This window comes from Typopeltis vanoorti, chromosome 19 (assembly GCF_054136105.1).
Source record: "Typopeltis vanoorti isolate ZY-2024b chromosome 19, IOZ_Tvanoo_1.0, whole genome shotgun sequence".
NCBI classification, from domain to species: Eukaryota; Metazoa; Arthropoda; class Arachnida; order Uropygi; family Thelyphonidae; genus Typopeltis; species Typopeltis vanoorti.
Window position 1 is genome coordinate 44,147,333 of NC_143567.1, and position 20,522 is coordinate 44,167,854.

A 20,522-nucleotide genomic window follows, 5' to 3' on the forward strand; every position below is an offset into this window, starting at 1 on the left:
ACGTATCTGCAAACAGACTTATAGTGGGAGCCATTATTGCAATACAGTACAAAGACACTGATAAGATGTTGGTAGTTTATTTTCCACTTGGTTAGACTATAATAAATTTAGTTTAATCCTTTATTCAAGTGTGAGCAAACAAAGTTTGTGACTGAAATATCTTCATGACTCAGGCAACTCGTAGTAAAGGTGTACCAAGCTGTCATCACTTCTTGTCTCAGTATCTTCCATAATGCAAAGCACATCTCCTTGCAGACATGTATGATGCTATGAATTAAGGGAAGGGCCACCACCCAGACCAGTTTCGACCTTAATTGAGGTCTCGTCAGTGGGAGCCAGACCCAGAAGTTGTGATACTAAGGCAGAAGCAATGGAGGGGTCATATTTACCTATACAAGTTGCCAAAAAGGTGTACCACCTTATTATTAAATTACTCTGGATTGAGAGAAAGATGTTAGAAGTTTATTTTCCACTTGGTTAGACTATAATAAATTTAGTTTAATTCTTTATCCAAGTGTGAGCAAACAAAGTTTGCACTTGAAATATCTTCAGGACTGAGGCAACTTGTAGTAAAGGTGGACCAAGCTCTCATCACTCCTTGTCTCAGTATCTCCCATAATGCAAAGCCCATCTCCTTGCTGATATGTATAATGCTATGCATTAAGGGAAGGTCCACCTTTACTACAAGTTGCCTCAGTCGTGAAGATATTTCAGGTGCAAACTTTGTTTGCTCACACTTGGATAAAGGATTAAACTAAATTTATTACACTGATAAAATATACTAAAAATATACCATACACAGCAAAAACCTCAAATGTAAAGTCCACAACCAATTATGACCTAACAAACAAAGCACTTTGTAAATTTAGAACAAATACTCTAATAATGTTTCTCTAACATCATGTTAATACTTCTGCTCTGATTGATGCCTTCTCACTGTTGCAAGTTTTTGCACTTTGTTATACTATAAATTAAAGATACCATGAAATTATATACTTGGTTTAATCCTTTATCCAAGTGTAAGCAAACAAGTTTGAGCATGAACTATTTTAAGGACTGGGGCAACTCATATATAGAAGCTTGTGACTTCACATCACTTGCTTTAGTATCCCATAATGCAAAGCACATATCCTTTCCTAGGTGTTATGGCACATGCTGTGTGACATCCAGGACATATACCTGACTGTTTTGGTGGTTAAACAACTCTTCAGCGGTGAAAAAAATCTTCTCATCTGTGAAGAGGATATCTCTGTCTGTTGTTTGTCCAGAGAAGTGCCTTTGATTTTATCACGCTCCGCCATGGTAGTGACCTTTCCCATAATGCATAGCATTATACATACCCTTAAGGATGTGTGCTTTGCATTATGGGATACTAAGGCAAGTGATGTGAAGTCATAAGCTTCTATATAGGAGTTGCCCCAGTCCTGAAAATAATTCAGGTGCACATTTGTTTGCTTACACTTGGATAAAGGATTAAACAAAGTATATAATTTCTTGGTATCTTTAATTTATAGCCTTCTCACCGTGTTTTTTTTATTTGATCTGGGAGATGGACAACCAATATACATCTTCTCCTTAGGAAACATATTTAATATAGTGTGTAGCATTTGCTCTGTCTTATCATACATGAAATATTTATTATGTTTTTTTTTTTGAATATATACACTGTCTTGTCTTGCCATAAATAATGTTACAACTTCATTATCCACTCGCACTGCCTACAGAATTGCATGAGCCCAGTTCCGTTATTGGCTCTGTGCACAGCCAACATTCAAGTGTTTACCAGTAGAGAGAGAAGTTGTCTAGCTGTACAGGTTAACATGCAGAAGGGGAGATTATGAGAACTAGGTAGCTGTAATAGAACCTCACAAGACTGGAATGCAGCCACCTGTTATTTTCAACACATTAAAAACACTTGGGATCAGTAGGATGCTTGTGTATCAGACTATTACCTATTATAAGGAAGTGGCCAGAAAAAACGATGTCACGTGCACTAACTGATGACCTGGGGTGAGAGACTATTGTCATTCTACTGGACACTTCCTAACATCACCACTTATGTGGCAGAGGGTGATAAAATCAAAGGCACTTCTCTAGACAACCAATAGACACAGAGATATCTAATAAATTTAGTTTAATCCTTTATCCAAGTATGAGCAAACAAAGTTTGCACCTGAAAGTATCTTCAGGAGTGGGGTAAGGTGGTGCAACATCAGGGCGACTCCTTGCAAAGGTGGAGCAAGCTATGGGAGATATATTGCATTATGGGAGATACTGAGATAGGAGTGATGGTATCTTGCTCCACCTTTGCAAGGAGTCGCCCTGGTGTTGCACCACCTTACTCCAGTCCTGAAGATACTTTCAGACACAAACTTTGTTTGCTCACACTTGGATAAAGGATTAAACTAAATTTATTATATTCTAACCAAGTGAAAAATATAAACTTTCAACACAGAGATATCCTCTTCACAAATGAGATTTTTTTCACCACTGAAGAGTTGTTTAACCACCAAAACAATCAGGTATATGTCCCAGATAGTCACATAGCATGCACCTAAGATTCAGAGAGGTCATCATCCCTCTCTGGTGTGTGTGGGTGGGGGGTCATGTATCAGGGGACATCCAAGTTGCATTTCTGTGAGAAAGTAGTCAAAACTTCTGCCAAAGTGTATCAAGACACCATGCTGGAATCTGTGATATGGCCCCTGAAGAAAAAACTTGTTTCATAGTAGGCAATGGACTTTCCAACAGGACTCAGTCCTTACACACAACAGTGGTTAGAGTCGAATGTGCCTGACCACATATCACCATATGATTGGCCATCTGGAAGTCCTAATCTGAATCTGTTGGACTTCAAATTGTGGTCAGAACTTGACAGAGTAGCCTGCAAGAAACAACACCCCAGCCTGAAGGTGGATTTGGAGCAAGTAGTGGTAGATTTTCCGTTGCATGTTGTGCATGCCAACATCAATATGTGGCCTCACAGACTTCGGCCGTGCGAGAAGGCAAAATGAGAATATTTCAAACACTGAGAGCTGCTATATTTATTCAGGTTATATGTGTGATTTGTATGTGATGAAAGCTGTAAATGATTTACTGATAGATTTAAGGTTTATGTGCTGTTCAAGTTGTAACAATATTTATGAATAGACTAATTAAAATGATATCCACAGTTATATACTGTTTTTAGGTGGGGGATTCATTTTAATGCCTAGTATGAGACCATTGTCCTCATAGAAGACTTGAAGGCTTGGAAGAGTTCCATGTTTCATCTCTAGAGCAGTTTCCAGATTATGTAAAAAATAAGTATAAAAAATAAAAAAATAGAAAAAATCCCTAGCCCACCTATGGTACTAATGCACTATAGGTTTTACAACTTTTTGTGGGTGGAGTCGCATTAAAAAAACCAGTTACTTTCAAGTATTCTAAAGAAAATAAAGGGAAGTCGTAGTGATCTGATGGTATATGCAAGGATCAATATGGTGGTAAGTAATATTTGGGCACCCTTTGATGATATTTTTTAAACTCCACCTTTTGGAAGTTAAAGGAGCTCTTAAAAGTTACTATGTGAATACCTCTTTGCCTCCTGATATTTCATATCAGGAGGCAAAAACTTTCTTCCTGTCAGCAATTTTCTCAGATATTCAACATTATCAGATGGCATATAATACACAGGAATATGCTGGGAAGTTTACATTAAAGTAATTACATACAATGATTATTATTACATGACATCTCCAAGGAGTCCAAAGACTCATCCAAGGAGGGCACCAACTCTACAACTCTCCATCTCTATCCATCAACTACAGCGAACCACATCACCTACACCAACACCATCTATTGCCCACCACCAATAATAGCAGAAAAGCCATGACAAACCTTTTATTATGCCATTTGCATTTTTTTTTTTTTTTTTTTTTTGACAGTAATATGACAACCACCTCTATATAGAAGAATGTGCATAATAACTGTTATCCTCTGATCTGATAGTTCAAAGCAAATTTCACCATCAGTGCCAAATTCTGTTTTGAAATATTTTCCCTAGACATGTTCAGAATTTTGCTCACACTTGGATAAATGTTTCATAACTACTAATAGGTATTCCTCCAATGATGTTGAAGAGGGAAATTGCTTGAGTGTGTTTCAACAGAATGTCACCTGAAAGAAGATTCTTTATTGACATTTTTCCCACTAGATATTCCACTATACAGTAAATAATGAGAAATGATGGTATGATCAAAAAAAAGAAACAGCCATATATGCCAGAACTACTACTCCTTCCCACACATACAATATACTTCCTATATATGAGTCTCTAATCCTGTTCCTGGACTATAAGAAAGAAGACTTCCTGAAAAAGTATTGACTCTTGCAGATAAGCCCATTAACAGAATAATCCCAGTTAAGTCATGTAGGAAGAATGACTTACTGAGGCAGTGCATGAATGTTGCTAGGATCCCATTTCTGTATGTCTACAAGTCATATGCACATGATAGTAAGGTGTTGGATCTTATGACAGTGGCATAGAGAATGCAAAGTAGTAGGAAAAGAAAAGAATTAGGGTAAAGACAAGTAAGAGGAAAAAAGAAATGGGGCCAGCACCATCATTGGGATATCCAACCACAAACAGTGTTGGAGAGGCCTTCCAAATTATTTTTTTTTTTATATTATTATTACAGGCAGCTCCAAGGATTCCTTAGACTCATCGAGGGAGGCCAAACATCATGTCAAGAACAACTATTCAACATTCACACAGTATCTATCATACTTCACCTTGAACTCATTTACAGTCATGGCACCCACAACAGACTCTGGCAGCTTATTCCACTCATTCACCACTCTTCAAGTAAAACCTAGCTCTAACACCCTTGCTGACCACACTCTTATGAAGCTTCCATGGATGGCCCCTAGTCCTCCCACTACCAGTCCTATTCTCAAAATTATCTTCTGAATTAATCTTATAGAAACCCTTCAGTAATTTAAATGTCTCAATCATATCACCCCTTTTCGCCTATCAACCAATTTCTGCAGCCCACAAATCTTCAACCTGTTCTCATAAGGTTCATTCCATAGTCCTGCTATTATCTTGGTCACTCGTCTCTGGATCTTCTCCACCTCCTCCCCATCGAGAAGAAAACCTGGTGCCCATATCTGGACACAGTAGTCTAGATGGGGTCTTATCAAGGCTTGATACAGAGGAACAATAACCTGTTTGTCTCTGCTCGTTAGAGTGTTTTTCAGCAACCAAGTCATTTGACGAGCTGATTTTGACACTTTTGCGATGTGTCCCCCTAAACTTCAACTCCCTATCCACCAACACTCCCAAATCCCTGGCCTCGTCAATCTCCTGGAGTACAGTTCCACCAATGCAATATACTGCTGCTAATCTTTTCACCCCAAAATGCAAAACCTTACATTTTTCCACATTAAATTGATATCCATTCTCCTTAGTCCAGTCTTCCAACCTATCCAAATCAGCCTGCAAAATTTTGACATCCTGAGCATTCACTATTGCTCTACCTAACTTAGCATCATCTGCAAACAGATGCACAGTTCCTCTGAGATCCTTTCCTATATCATTAATGAATAAATTAAACAGTAGTGGTCCAAGAACAGAACCCTGTGGCACACCACTAGTCACAGGACGTCTTTTGGACTCTACGCCTGAATAAACCACTCTCTGATATCTCTCCATCAACCACCTTCCTATCCATTTCACCAACCCTATATCCATTCTCATATGCTGCAGTTTACTGATTAGAATTCCATGTGGTATCCTATCAAAGGCTTTAGCAAGGTAAATTAGAATCACTGTAAACCCATTACCCTCATCCAGTTCAGCCGTCACTGTGTTATAAAACGTGAGCAAATTACTGAGGCATGATCTAACCTTCACAAAACCATGCTGTCCCCCATACAGTATCCCATTTTCATCTATCCAATCCTGTATTTTCCTCGTGACTATTTTCTCCAAGACCTTGACAACAATTCCTGCTATGCGGATCAACCGGTAATTTTCAACAGCAGTCTTGGAACCTCCTTTATGCAGTGGAACTATTTTCCCCCCTTTACATCCCCTCGGGACTAATCCAGAACCGAGACTCAAATTAAACAAAATGGTCAAAGGCACTGACAATTCTTTAGCCGCTTCTCGTACAACACGAGCTGGTATACCATCCAATTCTGCAGATGAATTGACATTGAGGTTTTGTAATAGACTATTCATCTCCATTCACCACAATTCCCATATAAGCTGTTGGTTCTTCCATTTCTACAATGTCACCACCTGGATGATATACTCTTGCAAAGTGCTCACTCAGTAATTCTACTATATTAACTGATTCGGTTACCTCCCTACCATCGGCATTCTTTAAAATCAATCTGCCGTATACATTTTTTCTTTTACTTGCAACATATTGAAAAAACTGTTTGGGATTCTCTTTAGCCTGCATGGCTAATGTTCTTTCATAATCAGCTTTTGCTTTTCTTACCACACTTGTTACCTTTCTGGCCTGGGCTTTAGACTGTTCATGTGCCTGGGGGTCACCTTTCTCCTTAAATTCCCTCCATAGTTGTTTCTTTTTTTGCAGCTCAAGCTTAATGGTGTTATTCATCCATTTAATCCCTATTTGATTTATTATTAGGACTCTAGGTATACAGTCAGCCAATGCCTCCTGCAAACACTTCTTAACCGCCTCTCATGCACTATCAACATCCAGCCCTTGCAGTTTTACATGCCATGGCACTGAACCAATCAAATTCCTAAGCTTGTCATACTTACCAGCCCGAGAATTCCACACATACCCTGTCTTAATTGTAAATTCCACACCTTTAGCCACCTCCCAAGTCAAGACCCTATGATCACTCTCACCAATTGGTGGCAATGTGGTCATATTCGTTATAGTCAAATCCTCAGATGCAATTACTAGGTCAAGCACTCTCTGACCCCCAGTATTTTCCATTACATGCTGTTGCAGATAGTTATCCCTTAATAACCGCATAAAATCCAATTCCTTCCTCCCATGTGTCCTCTCCTCCCTCCAATCAATGATACCATAGTTGAAATCTCCCATAATAATTACCCTCCTTCCACTCATTTCTTCTATTTGCTTATGCATACTATCTCCACCATCTTTTCTATCACCTGGTCTATAGCAGCACCCAATTGTATATTTTTTTCTGCTAGCCTTAATCTCACACCAAATGGCCTCAAATGTGCTCTTTTCTCTATCCTGCAATTCAATTTCTATTCTCCTTGGCTGCAGCTCATCAGCTATCATCAATAATACTCTTCCCCCCATTTTATTCTCCCTGTCATTCCTGAACATACTATACTCCTCACATTCAATCCAACCAGATATATCATCTTCAGTCAGCCATGTTTCACTAATGCCAATAACTTGTGGTCTGGAAGTGCCAACCAAGGCCAAAAATTCTTCCTTCTTGTTCCTAATACTCCTAGCATTAGTATACATGAATTGCAGACCCCCATTAGCCCCATCCCTACCTTGATGCCTTATACTAAGTATCCCATTCTGATTTGTTGTCCTCCTTATTCGCTCGGGCATATTATACTCATTCATACACTCAACTGCCTCCCTAAAGTCTGCATATCTACCCCCCCCCCTTAATAAATCTAGTTTCCCTGATTCTGCACATCCACTTCATTCAAAAACACTTTTTCAAGTCTCCTTACACCGAATCCATTCAAATGCAAATCATCCATTTTATATAGATCCTTTTGCCCATCGAACTCATTCCACACGTCCACAAATTCCACACCACTCATCCTGCATAACCCATGAATAAAATCATTTGCAATTATGGCCCTCCTTCTAAACTCTTCACTGTCATACCGCGGCAAAAGACTAATCATCCTAACTCTCTCACTCTTCTCTTTTGCTTCCTTAAACAATTCCTTCAGGTCCTCTATCATTTCCATTTTATCTCCTTTCAAATCATTCGTACCTGCCACCACTATCATTTCTTTCACCCTTTGCTTTTGCTCCCTAATAGACTCACTTACATCCTTAATGGTCGCACCAGGTTGGTACAATTTTGCCAAATTCTCTATTATCACACCTTGTACTAACGAATCTCCATACAGCACTCGCTCCTTCATTTTGTTAACGTTCACAATCATACTCTTATTTTTCCTATCATACTTTTTTTTATTGGCTGATACACTCGGTAGAAATTTGTGCATACGCTCCAGCTGCTACTTTGCCCTATGTATCACTTCGCTCAACCGTGCGATCTCACTCATTGCATCTAGCTCATCTTTTTTATTATCTGTTAAACCATTAATTTGCTCTGTATTAATACCGTCATTCTCACTTTCTACGCAGCCCTCACAGCTCTCTGGTACAACCTCGCAATTTCCTATCATATCGCTATTTTCTACATTCTGAAATTTGACAAAAATATCACACTCACGACCTGAAACACACTTTAATTCATCATTTTCCTTACATTTTCTGCACACATACACTCCACTATCATCATCTAACTGTACTCCAACCGCTCTCCGCAACGCATACATTTCGCAGAATATGTATGCGTTGCGGAGAGTATGTAGTACATTAATCTCCTTTATGTTACCGTTATTGAACAAAGATGGCGAACCATTATTACTAGCCACCATTTTCCTTCTTACTGGAGCCATGTGCACGCTTCTATCGTATCTTATCAAATTAATAATTGAAACAACACCAAAAACACACAAACAGACACTAAGATACGAAAAGCAAACAAAACTACGTAATATTCAAGCAAAATTGTCAATGATAACTTAAAATAACACTTATCTTATCAGGAGCTCTCAACAAACACTACCAAAAAATTATTATTATTATTATTATTAGACACCTCCAGGGAGTCCAATGACTCATCGAGGGAGGGTACCTGCTCTACAACTCTGTCTTCGCCACTCAATCCACCAACTGACTGCAACTACACAACGCCATCTACCGCCGACCACCACCACTAGTATTTCCAAACACAATCATCCATGCCCACGGCAGGATTCAAATCCGCAGCTTTTTTTTTTTTTTTTAAGCTGGACAGCCAGGCTGGCCAAGATTTTGTATTGACAAAATCTTTCTACCTTACTAATGGAGGTCTAAATAGTTTGATAACTCTGTCTCCTAAGCAGGATTTCCAAATTATGGTGCCTTAAGTAGCACTTAAGGTGTATGACCTAGACGAGATTCACAAAAATGGGAAACTATTTATCTTCCAGTTGTATTCAGTAGATTTTTCTCCTAGTCTAATTATTTGTTGTGAACAAATGATTTTGTAATATCTGACGAAATGGTAACATACATGTCCAGGTGGATATGGCAACTTTTGACCAAATGCCATATGTCCTCTGCAAGCTCGAATAACTGTTTTGTGTCGATGTAGATGAATTTCAGCTTCAAGCTGGTTCCATAATCTGTCATGATCATTACCCCTAAGATCTTTGCCTAATAACTGGATCTGCTGAATCCTGTTTAAAATGAAATACAAACAGTATGAATAGTATAATGCTCTTATTATCTAAAATACAGATACTAGAGAAACAATTCAAACACTAAACAAAAGATATTTCACAATACACAAAAATTACTTAATACATTAACAGAATTGAATTCAATCTTTGGGAAGCATATCGTTTTCATCACCTAGTGTAATGATCAAGTGTCATGAACGAGGTCATATTTGATCTTCAAAGCAGTGGATTTTTTTTTTTTTTTTGGTTCAACTAGCTTACGATACTAACTGGTACTAGCCTTCCACAAAACCTTTAAGGAATGTGGAGAATGATTAGGGCTTCTGACCTAATGTTAAAACTCTCACATGGTGCAACCCATTAGCAGGTATCCACTAGATAATGAATGAGGATGGACAGGCAATTTTGGACTTAGCCACCAAAATTGTATTCTATACTGGCTCAAATCAGAAAATAACATGATGGTAGAACATAATGAAATTTCATGCCAGCTGGTGCACCATCTGGTTAAACAAGGCCCCAACTATCTTCATCAGGAATCCAGAGCAAACAGCGAAAAGTCAACCACTGGAACAAATTTCATGTCAGCAGAACTGATGATAAGCACCACTGACATAAGAGATAGAAATGACTAGCAGAAATAGTGACATACCAGGTGAACATAACTGGTGTTAGTGAGATGCAAAATAAAACAGGCAATATCATTCTAAATAATACATAAAGGATGTTATATTTGGGCAACAGTGATCAAGGAAAGGAAGGAGTAAAAGCATTCAACACCAAAAATGAAGATAAACTTCTTGATTGGCAGGCAATTTTCAAGTTATATGGGCATATTTCAAAATGGGGAACTGAACAATATAAATAATTTGTGTCTATGGTCCCACAGAAGGTTTTCCTAAAGAAGTGGAGAAATTTTCTGAGTTAAAGAAGGTATCCAACAGAAAGAAATTGGGAAAGCTTGTCATTGTTATGCCCTAAACAGCAGCAGAAAATGAACTGCAGGCATACAGAAATGTTTGAGAAAATTTGGAGAAAAGAGTAAGGTAATTTCTTGTTCAGGACATAGACTAGTCATTACTAACACCATATTTCTATATAAAAATGTGAATGAATTCACACAGAAGATCCAAGAAAAAGGTCTTTTTGACTACATTACCATTGACAGAGATATCTTCAAATTGGAAGTGATCACTTACTTTAAAGCAGGATAAAACTAATTATAATAATTAATGTATGTGTGTGTATGTGTGTAAGAAAGTTTTAAAGAAAATTAAAGTTGAGCAGCTTTGAGAAGTGCTTACTGTAGAATGAACTATACAAAAATTACTTGAGAAACGATAACTTTGAAAACAAGGACCAAACCCTGAGGTCTCAGAGGCAAAAAACGTGTAGGACACAGTTTGCAAGGATAGAAAAATCAAAACTTCATGGTGGATGTAAGAAGAGGTAGCCTGGGAAAGAATAAAGATATCAAAAGTTCTTAGCAAATAAGTCAGTAGATGCCTTGAAAGAGTACTGAAAACTAAAAGTGTGATAGAGCTAAGTATATGTAAAACTAACTGAACAAGTCATGGAAGACTGGTAAGAATACAGAAGACAAATATCTGGAAAAATGTCCTGTAGACTATTGAAAAGGTTTAGAAATGGAGATAAAAATACTACCAAAAAAAAAAACAAAAAAACACATAACAGTGATATGAAAATAAACTAATACTCTGAATGCTTCAGTAATTAGTAATTAATTAAATGAAACAAGCAGTGGCAACACTGCAGTAGAAAACATTCAAGAGGAATGGATTAAGCAGTACATATCAATGCTAGAGGTAGAAAAAGCTATCAAAATCCTGAAATGTGAAAAGGCAGCTGAAGGAAATGATATTCAACTAGAAATAGTGTGGAAGTTTCCCACTTGGTTATACTATAAATTGAAGATGCCAAGAAATTATATTCTTGATTTAATCCTTTATCAAGTGTATGCAAACAAAGTTTGCATCTGAAGAAACTTCAGGACAGGGCAACTCGTATATAAAAGTTAATGACTTCACATCACTTGCCTTAGTATCCCATAATGCAAAGCACATACTCTTACGGACATGTATAATGCTATACATTATGGGAAGGGCCACTAGTCCTGAAGTTACTTCAGGTGCAAACTTTGTTTGCTTACACTTGGATAAAGGATTAAACCAAGAATAAAATTTATTGGCATCTTTAATTTATAGTATAACAAGTGGAAAAACTTCCAACATCTATCTCTAATCCACAGTATTTTATTAATAAGGTGCGACACTTTTTGGCTACTAATATATGGAAACATGACTTCTACATTACTTCAATCTTGATATCACCTCTAGGTCTGGCTCCCACTGATGAGACCTCAATAAAGGTTGAAACCAGTTTGGGTAGTGGCTCTTCCATAATGAATATATGTCTGTAAGGATATGTGCTTCGTATTATGGGATACTAAGGCAAGTGATGTGAAGCGTAAAGATACTAAGGCAAGTGATGTGAAGCTTACAGATACTAAGGCAAGTGATGTGAAGCTTAAAGATACTAAGGCAAGTGATGTGAAACTAACAAGGATAGAAGTTCAGCAGTAAGATACCTTATTCATGTATGTGGACAAGGTAATTCATGGCTGTTGGGCTGAAGTCATGAACATCTAACCTAGCCCCACTGGAGGAGGGGAAAGAGAGGGCACTATTTAGTACTTTAGGCTTGCCTTACTATGCTTTAATCTTACTTACCCTACACAGTCGCCGTGTGCACATATCAATTTGCTCATTGCTTCCTGATGATAGCATGAGATTTGATGAAATCATCATCATCATAGTTTATTCACAATATGATACAATGTGAAAAGGGAAAGAGATTTATATTAAAAATTAAATATTGCAAATTATGGTCTTCCAAGTCTCTATCTTGAGCTAACTGGTAGATGTCAGATGGAGTTTTACAGTTCAGCCCCTACTGATGGTTTCACATATTGCCAAAATTGTTTGCATGGTCTTCCTCTAACTGCAATTGCCATCTTCTGGTTTGTACAAGATGAGGGATTCCAAAAAGGGGTGAGACTTCAGGATGTCTGAGTTGTAGTTTTTTGACTATATTGACAAGTGCCAGATTTAGCATAGCAGAGTTAGTGACACAGTCCATCCAAGTATCAGTCTGAGACATGTGGTTCCAAAGGAGTTAATTAGATCTGTAGTTTTTTTGGTGCTTATTTTCCAAGTATGAGAACCATACAAGAAGATGGATCTACTAGTTGCATGGTATAGTCTTAAATTTGTCTTTAATGATATTAATGATGATTTCCAGATGGGGCAGAGTTTGTTATGAAAGACTAAAGCCAACTGTTTACGTTTTCTAATATCATTTTCTGTATTGCTGATGTACGATCCAACGTATCTACCCTTAGAAAGAGTAGACTTTCTAAGGGTAGATATTTACTGTTGATATTAAGTATAAAGTTTTCACAACCTATTGAGAATACTTTGGACTTTTGGATGCTGATCTGCAGACCAATAAGTTTAGCCTGTGCCTCTAGTAGACTGAGATGTTTTTGTGCATTTGTTGGTTCTGTATCAATACAACATAGTCAGAAATGCTAAGATCAGTTATTTGCATGGTGTGGGTGGATGTTCTAATGTTAAAACCAAGATCTTCTGTGTTGAAGGTCCAGAAGATGTAGTCCAAGCATACTAAAAACAAATAAGGTGCTAGTACATTACCTTGCAGGACTCCTGTTGTCACCAGAAAGAATTCAGATGTTTCTTTTACTGTAGCATTGTAATCTTTATAAGGCGCTGAGATTGCTTGTATGAGTTTTGAGGGTAGACCATAGAAGCTGAGTATTTTAAACATTGCTTCTCTATTAATGGAGTCAAAGGCTTTTTTAAAGTCTATAAAGGTTAAAATGAGTGGTAAGTTTTTATCACGTGAACCTTCTATGATTCTTCTGATGCAATATATCTGTTCTACTGTACATCGTTTTTTTTAGAAATCCAGCTTGATTTTTTCTTAAAAGTGGTGTTAAGTAAGGTTCTATTCCATTGAGTATCATCCTATTGTAGATTTTAACCACAGTTGATAGCAAAGTAATACCTCTGTAGTTATTCATTCCATTAAGACTGCCCTTTATGGTATAAGGACAATAAGGCCTTGTTTCCTGTTTCCACAGTTGAGGTATTATTCCATTTTTTAAAGCTTGATTCATTATGGTAAGGAGAATGGATATGTATTATACCCAGCATTTTTGAAAGCTTCTGCTCTGATTCCATCAATCCCTGGGGACTTTCCTGCTTTGGTTTGATCTATTGCTATTTTTATTTCCTTTTCAGTGAAGTCTTCACAATTTATTGGTAGAGCAATGGTTAAATGCAGGTCTGCTAGCTGACTTGGTTGGGGATGAAATATTGAAAATATTAATTAAAAGTTATTAGTGTCTAATTAATATATAATGTACATTGTAATTTCCTTAAACCAGGAGGCACGAACACTCTAATCATGACAGATTTAGTTGAATGTTGCAAAACTTAATTACTAAACTTACTTTTATTGTGAGCCAAAATGAAGTTAAATCATTAAAAAAGGATTCTTCAGCTACCACTGAATATAATACCATCATTCTAGTTTGCTATGAAACATTTTGAATCAATATTATGTTCAAGTATTTATTCAAATCTGCACTTACCTTCCAGCTAATTCCTTATCCAGATATTTTGCTGCTAGACGTGCACCATATAGTTCACTATGCAAGCCAATAACGTACTGCCGTAAGTCTTCATTTTCTTTTCTTAACTGCTGAACTTCTGCCTCAAGTACAGATTCTTTATGAGCATCTCTTCGATACTGTTCCATTTCATTTTCCTTTTAATGAAACAAAATTTCCATCCAAATTTTATAAAAATATGGCTACTGTATGGATATTCTGGTCTGCTTATAAAAATGCACCTGTATTTTAAGATGAATTAAAATTTTCACTTAGTGTGTTATTCTAAAATGAGCAACATTATATATGTCTAGTCTATTTTAAGGTGCCTTGTTTTTTTTTGTTAATTTTTGATTATTATTGTTATCATCACCATCAAACATCTCCATGGGTGATTCCACTCTGCTATTATGACATTACATTTACCCTTAAGGTCTCTTAGTGAGATACAGCATACCCCAACAAGTCAAAAGCATCCCCAGTTGCCTGTGATGCACAAAAATTCCACAATCAACAGTAGTTATGAAGAAATTTTAATATTTCTTCAACTACTTATTTCCAAATATATATCCCAAACAAGTTATTTCACTATGTAGCAATTAAAAGAAGAATGATTTTAATGAGCACTTATGGAAAGGAGGTAAAAGAAGAAAATATATACCCCAAAGAGTTATTTTACTATATGATTGAGTTAAAGGAAGAACAACAAGTGCTAATGGTATCAAAGTAATAAAAGCAAATGAAACAGTTGGCAAATGAGTGATTATTTTGCAAGGGCGTACCATCTAGGTGAAGATATTCCAGTGCTAGATGTGATATTCACTGATGTGAGAATAGAGGTAGATGAACTGAAGAGTGCTAAGATATTAAAGAACCTTAATGCAAATGCAACCATGGGGATAGATGGGATTTCAGCTCATATATTAGAAGAATGTATAATTCTTGTAATACATGTCCCTCTGACTAAACTGTTGGCCTCAGTTCTGGGAGGTGACTAGGAAGTGGAGGCAAAACAGTTCCGTTGCATAAAAGAGATACTGAGCAAATTATAGGTAAATGAGTATCTTAGGAGTGATCAAGATACTGAGAAGTTGGTTAAAGGCAGAATTCAGGAATGGGTCGACAAATTGGTACTCTTTTGGATTGGGGGGGGGGCATGGTTTTGTGAAAGGTACACCTTGCTGAAGTAATTTGCTCACTTTTTTTTGTAACAAAGTGACAACTGAGGAAATGGCTATACAGCGATACTTCTGGGACTATGCAAAGCATTTGACAGGATGCTACACCAAACTCTGTTATGTAAACTGAAGCAAACAGGGATGGATACGAACATGATGATTTGAATAAGAGGGTGGCTAAATGAATGTGGCGATTTAAATAAGAGGGTGGCTAACAGACAGACATCAATGTGTAATACATTGAGGGAAATGAATCAAGGCAAAAGTAGGTGACCTAGTGATATACAGCAGAGATCAGTACTTGGTCTGCTAATGCATAAATGTTATATCAATGATCTAAGAAATGGTTTAAGGGAAATATTGTTGTATGCTGATATAGTGCCAGGAAGAGCAATAGTCAGTCAATGAAGATAAAGAAATCTGCAGGATGAATGACTGGAAGTACAGGCAAAAGATAATAGCTCCAGTATAATGTGGCCAAGCATAAGGTCAGGACAGTTCACTTTGGGACAAAGGGATAAAAAAACTGTATAGTACACAGTTTTACTGATGGAACTGGACTGCAGGAAATCGATGAGGTCAGGAATTTGGGGATACTTGCAGACATTGAGTTGAAGTTTAGAGGCATATTGCAAAGGTGGCCAAAATAGCACATCAGATTACTTGGATGTTGAAGAATACTGACAGGCAGGAATAGGGAGGTTACTATTCCCCTTTATAAGGCCACCCCCAAACTATTGTACAGATTGATATCCCCTGAATTCCTTGGGGATGGGGAAGTGATCCTCACCACTTCCAACTAGAGGCAAGAGACCAAGACTGTGACAGGTTTATGGAAATATGAAGACAGATTAAAGATCAGTGGGTTACGAAGATCAGTTAATAGGAAAAAAGCAACATAATAGAAACATAAGTTACTAAAGGAGTTTTATAGGATTAATAATCAAGACCCTCCCCCCCGCCCCCGATACACTGATACATAGCAAGAAGGGAGAGGAAACAAGCATCACTCCTGAAAATTGTGCAGAAGAAGGGTATGAATATTTCTAAATGTGAACTTTATAACAACCCAGAAAAGGTGCTTTATAAATACATGAATTTGACTTCTATGACTTGGTGTAATAATACCATAGGATATTAAAAAATAATAATAATAATAATAAATAAAACAACCTACTATCAAACTATAACCCTATCTCTCTCACCTCAGTCCTGTCTAAAGTAATGGAGGGAATCATCAATACTCAACTCTTGTGCTACTCTGAAGGCACCCAGCTAATAAATGGCCACTGGTATAGATCGTGCTGCTGTTGCTGTAGATCAACACAAGATCTACTTATATATGTCACCCATTTTTCGACAAATACTGTGGTGAATCTCAGGTGGTTGTACTTGATATTTCCAAAGCTTCTGACACAGTTTGGCACAAAGGCCTATTCAGCAAAGTTCCATCACTTGGTCTATCCCATGACTTCTGTAATTGGACTGCTAGCTTTCCGATTGGACACAAGCTATGTGTGATGGTGGATGGTTCCTTATCCTCTCACTATTCAACAAATGCTGGGGGTTTCACAAGGTTCTGTTCTCTTACCAACTCTCTTCCTTGTGTATATCAATAACTTACTTCAGTTGACTACCAACCCAATATGCAAATGATAGTACATTGCACTCCCTTTCAAATTAACAAACCACCTCAACTTACAGAACATCAACCACCACTGCCCTCAATTCTGATCTCCAAGCAATGCTTCAATGGGGTTCAATTTCAATGTTAGCAAAATCCAGTTATGCCTATTTCTCACAAAAAAATAACCATTTTCTTCCACTATTATCCTCGCCAACACTTAAAAATCTCCCTGGAATCATGCCTTTCCTGGCATATAGAGCATCACACCACTTCCTCCTTAGTTTCCAAAAAACTAGAAAATTAATGGAACGTGTGCCATTATAACATTTATTATGCATGCATATTCACAAGAATATAGTAATTTTATTACTGCAAATATTTCAACCAGAAAGTAACTGGTCTTCATCAGTGCATCAGCATAATCACAAGATGAAGCTACAACAAAGAATGTTAATCGTATTTACAGATCTGAGTCACATGCCAGATGCCACCTAGTAATTAACCACCCAACTGGCCATGCCATGTATGCAGAAAGTTACCATGGATACAAAGTGTATATTAAAATTGTAATACCATTGATATTACATTGAAATACATGATAGATACAAAGTGTACGAGGAGTGATGTATTTTATCCATGTTGACAGAGATGTGGTTAACATTCTTTGTTGTAGTTTCACCTTGTGATTATGCTGATGCACTGATGATGACAAGTTCGTTTCTGGATGAAACATTTGCAGTAATAAAATTACTATATTCTTGTGAATATATGTATATAATAAATGTGCTAATGTGATAATTATCCTTCACAGGGAACAAATGACTGATAAACTTGGCAAACTTTCTGTTCAATAAGGTAAGCTACAAGCTAGGGTTTCCTTTTTTAAAATAATGCTGTGACTCAAAGATAATTATTAACTTTGTAAAATTTAAAGAAACCATTAAATCGTTGATGCTCATCGTATTTACATCAACACTAGCCATGTGCTCATACGCAATCAACTACGAGCCACAAAATATGATCTTGCCCTGAATATTCATAACATTTCTTCTCTTCAAGAGACAATATCTTCTATCTTAAACAGCAATCTTTTCTCAATGGTTTTAGATTTATTTAGGCAGTTTCTCCAATGTTCTTACGATAAAAACAGACTTATTCTCGTTCACAAGTTTGACTCACTTGCTCAGAAGCAAAAACCAACCAAGGTAAACCGGCAATAAATAGATGGGTGGTCAACATATCACACATTCTTTATCATTCCTGTGGAAACTTCAGTTCTCATGAAATGACACGATTTTGCTATAGTGTAAAAGAATTCCATATCTGGATTTCCTGCATGACGTTGAGATGAACCTAACCACCCTCTCAGGTGATAACACTAATAAACTTCGACTTGAGGTCTCCTCAGCACTACTTAGAGCTAAACTTCCTACCCAAAAACTTATCCCCAGCTGAAATAAAGGCCCTAAAATCATTAAGATATAACAACCATCTCACCACCATACTGAAAGCAAACAAGGGTAAAGCTGTAGTTATCATGGACACCATTCAGTACAACAAAAAAATTTTTCTTCTGTTACAAGATTACTCCACTTTTCAGATTTCCCAGAACCCTACCAACAGCCAAATTAACAAACAATTCCTTACGCAACAAAGTGATTAGTTGGGATGAAGACATTATCAAAAAACTGAAGACCCATTCTGGTAGGTTAAGGCCATAAAAATGTGGACTTCCAAAAATATAAAATTCCACTCAGATCCATAGTGGACTGCATAGCCCCACCTATGCTTAACCAAATTCCAAGCTTGTCTTTTAAGCTCCCGCACAGGCCACACACAAACCTTCATGAAGAATATATCAGATTTTTTGATATATTCTACAAAAATAAAAAACTTAACCCTTCAACATACAGACCTAATGATTAGCTTTGATATCCAGTCCTTATTTACTAGTGTACCTTTGGCTGACACTCTTCAACTGTTATCAGATAAGTTTCCCCCAGACATAGTTGAACTGCTTTTGTCACACACTCAGCTTAATTGCAGAAACCAATTCTACAAAGAGATTGAAGGAACTGCCATGGGAAGCCCGTTGTCACCTGCACTTGCTAATTTCTACTTAGAGCATCTTGAAAAATCTGTTCTCTTCAGTATAACCCCAACCTTCCTTTCAGGTTCAATATGTAGACGATGTGTTTGCCATTTGGTTGGACTCAGAGAAATCTCTACTTAACCTTTTAATCAAAATGAACAGCCTACACCTATGCATCAACTTTACTATGAAAAAAGAAGAGGATGGACACTTAGCCTTCCTGAACATCCTCCTTTCCCATATCCCCCTTTTGGAACACTTGCTATTTCTATTCACCGTAAACCTACCATCACCGGTCACTACATACAGCAAAATTCAGCACATCCATTTAGAAAATAGGGATCTTCAAATCTTTGCTCAACAGAGCACATGTTATCTGCTCCAATTCCCAAGCTCTCTAAGAAGAACTGTACACCAACCAGTGCATCTTATTACAGAATGATTTCACCTCAAGGAAGTCTAAATGCATCTTGGATTCTTACAAGCCCATCGTCAAAAACATTGAACCTGGACAGCAAGTCCCTATCCCATATAGTGCAGGAATCTCTGAGATGACTGCTAAGATCCTGAAAAGATATAATTTAGTTCCTACTTTTTTCCCTATCAACAAAATTTCTTTGGTTACAATCCATGAAAGATAATCAGGCCCCTCTCTTTTTCCCTGGTGTTTATCAAGTTCAATGTTGAGTGCCTCTGCTTGTACTTTGGGTGTTCAATTGAAAAATGACAACAAGAACATCGATCTTACATTAATAACAAAAAGTTCCTACTTTTTTCCCTATCAACAAAATTTCTTTGGTTACAATCCATGAAAGATAATCAGGCCCCTCTCTTTTTCCCTGGTGTTTATCAAGTTCAATGTTGAGTGCCTCTGCTTGTACTTTGGGTGTTCAATTGAAAAATGACAACAAGAACATCGATCTTACATTAATAACAATAAATCTGAAAAACCAGTCTTTGTTCAAGATGAGAGTAGACACTGACCACAATATCCTATAGTTCAATACTCGCCTTTTACATTGATGCAGATTTAGCTTTGAGCAGTTATTTAAAGAGTACTGAAACACTTCTACACTGTCCAAATTTAAATCAGAATGACTGTCTCAATTTCCAAGATTTGGGAGAGTCTTGTCCTCATAAGTGGCAAGCAATGTTTCCCCTCCCCATTATTATTATTATTTTTAAATTTAATTTGATATAACACTGTTTCATTTCATTATGAAATTAAATTTTATTTTATTTCAAATCAATTAATTTTAAATTTGGGGCTTAACTGTAATCTTATTGTAACCATCCATTAGGTGGCATCTGGCATGTGGCTCTGTAAATAGGATTAACTGTTTATCCTATTTACAGATCTGGCTCAGCTCTGTAAATAGGATTAACATTCTTTGTTATAGCTTCACCTTATGATTATC

At 37.0% G+C, this 20,522-nt stretch overlaps 2 protein-coding genes across 3 annotated transcripts in view; one reads left to right on the forward strand and one right to left on the reverse strand.

Moving 5' to 3' along the window:
• LOC150096051 (PCNA-interacting partner-like) overlaps nt 1–14,329 on the forward strand; it is a 274,947-nt gene extending 260,618 nt beyond the window's left edge. Inside the window, exon 12 of the mRNA XM_090408806.1 lies at nt 14,197–14,329. Coding sequence (XP_090264932.1) covers nt 14,197–14,200 — 4 coding nt within the window. The 3' untranslated portion in view covers nt 14,201–14,329. The remainder of the gene's footprint in view (nt 1–14,196) is intronic.
• Nucleotides 1–20,522, reverse strand: part of LOC150096052 (Golgi-associated PDZ and coiled-coil motif-containing protein-like) — a 171,168-nt gene that overhangs the window by 55,802 nt on the left and 94,844 nt on the right. For both annotated transcript variants that reach the window (XM_090408808.1, XM_090408809.1), the window contains exons 3-4: nt 14,190–14,365; nt 9,325–9,490 (exon numbers count right to left, since the gene is read on the reverse strand). In XM_090408808.1, coding sequence (XP_090264934.1) covers nt 9,325–9,490; nt 14,190–14,365 — 342 coding nt within the window. The remainder of the gene's footprint in view (nt 1–9,324; nt 9,491–14,189; nt 14,366–20,522) is intronic.